General features: G+C 44.9%; 1 protein-coding gene and 1 pseudogene across 1 annotated transcript in view; one reads left to right on the forward strand and one right to left on the reverse strand.

Annotated features, from left to right (window-relative positions):
- The window catches only part of LOC119333206, a 35,169-nt pseudogene extending 32,212 nt beyond the window's left edge, over positions 1-2,957 (forward strand).
- A 1,846-nt stretch (positions 2,958-4,803) lies between these two features.
- The window catches only part of LOC119332636 (receptor-like protein 15), a 7,567-nt gene continuing 4,601 nt past the window's right edge, over positions 4,804-7,769 (reverse strand). Inside the window, exons 2-4 of the mRNA XM_037605800.1 lie at positions 7,378-7,533; positions 7,192-7,260; positions 4,804-7,092 (exon numbers count right to left, since the gene is read on the reverse strand). Coding sequence (XP_037461697.1) covers positions 4,967-7,092; positions 7,192-7,260; positions 7,378-7,533 — 2,351 coding nt within the window. The 3' untranslated portion in view covers positions 4,804-4,966. The remainder of the gene's footprint in view (positions 7,093-7,191; positions 7,261-7,377; positions 7,534-7,769) is intronic.

Here is a 7,769-nt window from a genome sequence, read left to right on the forward strand (position 1 = left end):
TTGGCCCTTCCTCCAAGGAAGGGTGCGGCCAGGGAGGAGTCCCACCTCCCCAAGGCACCTAGGAGGTGCCTTCCCCCTTTAGGACTCTTCCTTTCCCTCATCTCTTGGCGCATGGGCCTCTTGGGGCTGGTGCCCTTGGCCCATATAGGCCAAGGAGCACCCCCTACAGCCCATGTGGCCCCTCGGGGTAGGTGGCCCCACCCGGTGGACCCCCGGGACCCTTCCGGTGGTCCCGGTACAATACCGGTGACCCCGAAACTTGTCCCGATGGCCGAAATAGCACTTCCTATATATAAATCTTTACCTCCGAACCATTCCGGAACTCCTCGTGACGTCCGGGATCTCATCCGGGACTCGGAACAACTTTCGGGTTATCGCATACTAATATCTCTATAACCCTAGCGTCACCGAACCTTAAGTGTGTAGACCCTACGGGTTCGGGAGACAAGTAGACATGACCGAGACGACTCTCCGGCCAATAACCAACAGCAGGATCTGGATACCCATGTTGGCTCCCACATGCTCCTCGATGATCTCATCGGATGAACCACGATGTCGAGGACTTAATCAATCCCGTATACAATTCCCTTTGTCTATCGGTACGATACTTGCCCGAGATTCGATCGCCGGTATCCCGATACCTTGTTCAATCTCGTTACCGGCAAGTCTCTTTACTCGTTCCGTAACACATCATCCCGTGATCAACTCCTTGATCACATTGTGCACATTATGATGATGTCCTACCGAGTGGGGGCCCAGAGATACCTCTCCGTCACACGGAGTGACAAATCCCAGTCTCGATTCGTGTCAACCCAACAGACACTTTCGGAGAACCTTTATAGCCACCCAGTTATGTTGTGACGTTTGGCACACCCAAAGCACTCCTACGGTATCCGGGAGTTGCACAATCTCATGGTCTAAGGAAATGATACTTGACATTAGAAAAGCTTTAGCATACGAACTACATGATCTTGTGCTAGGCTTAGGATTGGGTCTTGTCCATCACACCATTCTCCTAATGATGTGATCCCGTTATCAATGACATCCAATGTCCATGGTCAGGAAACCGTAACCATCTATTGATCAACGAGCTAGTCAACTAGAGGCTTACTAGGGACATGGTGTTGTCTATGTATCCACACATGTATCTGAGTTTCCTATCAATACAATTCTAGCATGGATAATAAACGATTATCATGAACAAGGAAATATAATAATGACTAATTTATTATTGCCTCTAGGGCATATTTCCAACATACACCGGGGCCGGCGACGAGCCGGCTGCCCACGCGGGAATTGGCGATGGCGATGGCGGAAACTGCACCTGTGCAGGGGCTGACCCGTGTGGGCCTGGGCGCGGGTGGTGATGTAGTCGACGATGACGGCGCCTGGAGGAGCTGCGGCGCCGCAGCCAGCGTCGAAGTAGCCGGCGGGGGTGCCTGGAGAAGCTGCTGGGAGGGATCCCCCAGCGGTGCGGTGGCGGCCGACCACGCGGGCCAAGGGTTCCCCGTGGTCGGGTAGTGCTGCAGCAGCAGCGGCGGCGGGGGCGGCCCTCCGTAGGGCGACTGGAAGGCCGGGGCGGTCCACGGAAGCGGCGGCGGCCCGTAGGCGGTGGTGGCGGCGCTCGGCGGCGGAGGCTGGTTCCCGACGAGGTAGAGGCTGATGCCTTTGACCGCCTGGACGAGCTCCCGAAGGGTGCCCGAGACCTCCTCGGGCGAGAGGATGGGGGGCGTCTCTGCCGCGGTGGCGGTCGGCGCTGTTGGGGTGGCCGTCCCGGATGTGAGCGCCAGCATGGATGCGGACGGGGCTGGCGGCAGCGTAGGTGAGGCGGTGGTGTTTGGCAGTGGCTGCGGTGATGGAGGAAGCGACATGATCGAGCTGGTGTCTCTGAATACCAAATTGGTAGGACTAGGGTTCCTACCAGGCCTCCGACACAGATTGTATGGGCAAGGAGGAGGGGAACGAGGGCTAGAGCGGGCGCGCCGGCGGACAGGCGCCGTCGCGGCTAGGGATAGAGGCGGCGGCGGCTAGGGTTCCGGCTCCTCAGGGAGCCGGGCAACAGAAGATTATAATATCTTTATTGCTTGATCTCAACCGTGTCTTACAACTAGTATTTATAACTTTAGCCTAAGATAACTTGTGGGCCAAGCCCCTAATACTAATGCCTGGTGGGCCTTTTCCTAATATAGACCAAGCTGGTCATAATAGACAATGATTCAATTTCCTTTCTTTTCTGTGCAGAGGCTACTATATGAAGCTTTTCTGAAGAGTGATATACGTAATGAAATGGAATCTCAATTGCCTCAAATCACGGTAAGCATCAGTTTAAAAATTATTTCTTTCCACCAATCTTCACTGTCCAGAAATGTACCCGTATTCGTATGAAAATACACCTTTGTACTGATTGTTTTCTCTACTAAAACACACCTAGAAATTAAACGGGATATTATATATTTATATGACAGGATGCATTTGTTAGGTATATAGCCTTACTTTATCAATGTTTTATGTGCCTGTTCCTTTGTGAGATCCTGCTTGTTTCATGTTTCTTCCTGTTCTTCAACAGATATTGAAGCAAATATGTGATCACCCACAGATGTTGACAAAGATAGGCGCTGAGGGCATATTGGAAGGCATTCAAGACGTGGACGGAAAGTTAAATGATCATGATATGGTTAGGCTTTAAAAAAATGGCCCTGAATCTTGCTGGTGTGTCCTATGATGATGATGCGCTGCAAGTCGGGCATGAAGACTCGTGCAAAATATCTTTCATCATGTCCTTGTTGGTAAGTATTCTTTGATGCATGCCCATATAAGTTCTCAGCAGTGTAATGCATATTCGTTTATCTAAATTAAGTAAATGTGGCTACTCCCTGATGTTGCAGCGAAATCTTCTTGAAGAGGGACATCATGTTCTAATTTTTTCTCAGACCCGGAAAATGCTTAATCTTGTTTAGGTTTGTTCTTGTGAATATGCCAGTTCTCATGTTTGCCTAGAGTTCATGTTGTGCTGTGATATGTGATAATCAGAAGCACTTGTGTTTTCTAATACTTCCTTCATTAGGATGTATCTAGCAGTGACGGAGCTAGCCGAAAATCACTGGGGAGGCGAAATGCAATCATCAGTGTTTGGAGGGGGGGCAGGGGGGGGGGGGGCAAATGTTAAAAAAATTCTAATCTAAGTCTTTCTAAAAAAATCTTCAGAAATTGGTCCAATGCTCCCCCTGGCCCCAACATAGCTCCGCCACTGGTATCTAGACATATTTTAGTGCTAGATACATCCATTTAAGCGACAAGTAATTTCGGACGGAGGGAGCATACATGATAAACAATGCTAATTGAGTGGATGGCAGATTTCTCTTTGTGAATTATTTATAAGTAAGCCCCGTTTGATAGTAAAGTATTTTCTATGTATTTTGAGAATACTACAGTTTTTAGGAATACCATGGTTTTAATTACTGTGAGCTGTTTGGTGAGAACAAAAAACTGTAGTATTAATACCACAGTTTTTCCAATACCATGGTATTTTCTCTGCATATAAAAAAGAACCTCCGACCTCTTTTTAAAAAGCAGAGAGGACGAAAGAACGAGTGTTATCTTCAACTCACTCCCAACCCATCACCACCGCCTGTCCTCTTGGTCAGCGGTCATGGACAAATCAAAAAATTAACAAAGGGGAGGAAAATGATTAGTACACTGTCCTTCATTGCATCTTCCTGGTTGCTACTTCCGATTGCCGCTGCTTCCGATTTTCCCTACTGAAGTCATCTCGTCCCAATCTGTGTTCCCTACATTTCCAGGTCCTCATCTAGCAAAGGTGTGTGGGGATTTGATTTTGTTTTTGCTATGTATGCTGGACTTGCCAGGTCGAGATGGACTGATCATGTCCTTGCTGCACGTGATGGCATGTGTGGTAATCGACAACCAACTCCATTTTATCAGTGTAACATGGAGCTTGTGTATGGTGTGTTCATATTGGTTGTTCGGCTAGTGCATGGTCGTACTAGTTTGTGCATGGCCGTACATCAGCTTGGAACTTCTAGCTAGCTAGCAATGAGCGTGTTTGTAACTGCAGCGTATAAAGCTTTTGCCAAACAGGTCCACAGTATTCTTAATACTTCAAAATTCGCTGTAATGTCAAAACTGTGGTATTTTCTACCTACTTCGCTATCTTCCGGATAGGTCAGTGTTGCTTCCTTGAGCACGGAGCATGCATGTATCTTTCTTGTCAACCTTTCTTTGTAGCTAACACCGATGTATTGTAGGAATGTGCATGCCGTTAAGCCAAATTCAGATGTCCCTGCCGAAGATATCAACCGGCTGACGCAAACCCTTGCGAACACGGTAAGTTAGACGATCAATCTCTTACTATTTTGCAACTCAATGAGCGATGCACTTTTGCCTATCGTTAACGGTAACGGTGTACTATGGCAGGCACTGGCGTCCGTGCTGCCGGACCGTGACGGTGAGGACAAGACACAAGGTGGTTTGGATGATGACAAGCTGATGGTGGTCGCTGCTGAGTCGACATGATCCTCTGAACCGTTGTTTGTTTTGGCCATGTGCATCATACTATGTCTAACTTTTGTGTGGATCCTGGCCGACTGTTATAAAGATACATGCTGCTCAAATAAATATGAATCACTGTCTTTTATCAGCTGAGTATTTTACAGTACATGCGGCAATCTAGATAAGAGCGCTCATCAAAGTGACTTAACATTACCTAGTCCAATGTTAGGAAAAGCATTACCCTGTTTCAATCAGAGTGATATCACATTAACCAGTTCCAAAGAACTTCAGATCTACAGACCAAACAAAATATAACACATGGCCACAGAACGTCACAGCCTTATTACACAACTTATCAATCGACAATATTTTAAAACAAATTACACAACTTCTTAAATATTCTACTAGTATCACCAAAAGGTAACCGCTTGATGAATTATTCAGCCCTCCGGAAAGATCAACTGGCGCCACGGATCTTTCTTGTGTATATAGCCAACTTGACCATTACAAAATCGCTGAACATGTCCACCGCAGAGAACCATGACCATCGCCAGCTTGCCTTGAAGTAAAGCACACCCAAGGACGTCCAGAAACCAGCCATGTAGAACATAGCTGAACAACCAAACAATATGATATCACCAACTTTATCATCGTCTTCTTCTCCATGTTCTTCAAGCTCAGGAACTGAGCAACTCTTTAGAAACGGTGGGCCGCAGAGATACGGATTGCCTTCGTAGCTGCTCTGATCAAATGTGATGAACTGCCCCTTTGTTCCCGGTGTAGGACCAGACAGGTTGTTGTATGCCACTGAGAACACTTCAAGGGACGGTAATGCTGCTAGCTCTGAAGGTATTTGGCCTGCCAACTTGTTGTGCGAGAGATCCAAGCTCTCCAGATCACTTAAATTTGATAAGGACTGTGGTATTGATCCATCAAAGTTATTTTCTGAGAAATTCAATGCCCTTAACCATTTCATGTCACCTATACTTTCATGAATGGATCCTTTCAACTGGTTCGAAGAGAAATCAAGTCCAGTCATGTAGTTGAGTATGTTTCCCCTGTAATTGTCTTGTCTGCCCTTAGTCATGAATCCCTCTTGATCTGGCAGCCCCGTGACTTCGAATAATTCAGGAAAAGTTCCAAAACCAGGTTCGAAGTTAAATAAACCATCATCCAGTCCCATAATGTACAAACATAAAGGTAGCTGCCCGGATAGCTTATTATGAGACAGATCTAGTAGACGCAAATACCTTAAGTTACATACATCATTTGGAACTATCCCGTTGAACATGTTACCTTTTAGTAGCAGTACTTTTAGATTTGGAAAGGACTTGCCTATCAGCTCTGGAAGGATACCACTGAATTGGTTGTCTCTGAGATCCACTGTATATATATTAGTTCCCACAGACAATGGAATAGGAAAGGTTCCATTTAATCTATTTTCACTCATATGAACATGGTACAAATTCGGTAAGCAATGCACTGGACCAGAAAGGTTATTGCTTGAAATATCTAGAAATACCAGTTTGCGGAGGCCGCATAATCCTGATGGAATCGATCCAGTCAACGAGTTCCCTTTTAATTTCAAGATGGCAAGTGCCGAGAGTTGGTAAATGCAAGTAGGGAGATGGCCGGTCAACTCATTATTGCTAGCATCAAACGTCATAAGCTTCATACTGTCACATATCTTCTGGGGAAGTTCTCCTTTGATTTCATTTTCATCCATTAATAGATGTAAAATGGAAGGTAATTGAATGTCTTGAGGGAATGCACCGTAGAAATGATTTCCCGACAGTTTCAAGGCAGTGATATTTGACATACTTCCAACAAAAGCCGACGCAATGTTATCTAAGAAATTGTTGTAAGACAAATCCAAATATTGCAGATTATCCATGTAGCTCAAGGTGGAAGGAAAGGTGCCCCTAAAATAATTCCCTGATAAGGTTAGGTACCTCAAATTTGGTAATGTGGTGTTGATGTCCACAGGTAATTTCCTTAGCCTATTATGGGATGCATCCATCCAATGCAAGTTGGTGTGTACTTTGGATGGAAGAAAAGGACCTGTAAAGGAGTTACCTCGCAGAACTAGCGTTGATAGGTTGACATTATTATCTATCAACCACAAGGGGAAGTAACCTGTTAGGTTGTTATTAGGCATATCAACCGTCTCTAGTGCATGCTGATGCAACAAGAAACTTGGTATAACGGATGAATTACCATTAAGGTTGCAATTTCGAAGTACTAGAACCTTAAGCTGAGCTGATGGATGTGTTGCTGGATTCTCTGTTTGCACCTGAAAATGGTTACCGTTGCCGTTGCTTGCTAGTTCAAGGTGAGTCAATTGTGGACTTAGCAAGGAACTCAGGGAGAGAACTCCTTCAAGACAGTTATTTAAGAGGGAAAGTTTCACGAGTGATGTGAGACTTGGAAAGATAGGAGAGGGAAACTTCAGAATCAATCCAGTGTTATGTGACAGATCAAGAATTCTGAGAGAAGCTAGATTTTTCATGCATGACGGAAGCTCTCCAAGTAAAATATTGCCACTGAGATGTAACTCTTGAAGATCTCCCATATTGCAAATATCTGTAATAAAAAAAACCTCTTATTAATGCTCTTTAATGCACAATACGACCAACTTCGTATTTTACACAAGTTACTGAGATATCAAAATGCATCATTTACCTGTTGCTAACTTGCCGTGTATATAATTATTGCCTAGATCAAGAGTATGCAGCTTCATTGTGCTCAGTCCTGTACAGTAAACAACAACATAAATCACGAGAAGTGACTTGCAAGATGTTGTTGGTACCCACAAGACCAGGAAAATGCTTAAAATAGCCCCTAGGATGAGAAAACTCCAAAGCTCACCTTGTATTGTCAGATTGGAGCTGAAGGCATTGCCATGGAGCAATAATGACCGTAGCGATGAAAATGCAACTAAGGATGTGATGCTACTCTCATCTAATTTATTATTGGATAAATCAAGAATTTCTAATTTGCGCAGTTTTGACCATACTTCAAAGCCTGCAAGAAAAAAATCAACATATGAGAAAAAAGATCGGTATGTTAGAACTGCATGTAAGTTTGATATGTTAGAACTGCATGTAAGTTCCTCTTGAATCATGAAGTGTATGGTCATGCTCACATTTTGAGATATAAAACCACACATATGATACGCTAAGGGCATCTGTAGCAGATCTTCTAAACTTTAATCCCCATCATATCCCACATCCCACAAAAAGCTAAATTTTAGGGGTTAA

This window comes from Triticum dicoccoides, chromosome 7A, assembly GCF_002162155.2.
Source record: "Triticum dicoccoides isolate Atlit2015 ecotype Zavitan chromosome 7A, WEW_v2.0, whole genome shotgun sequence".
NCBI classification, from domain to species: domain Eukaryota; kingdom Viridiplantae; phylum Streptophyta; class Magnoliopsida; order Poales; family Poaceae; genus Triticum; species Triticum dicoccoides.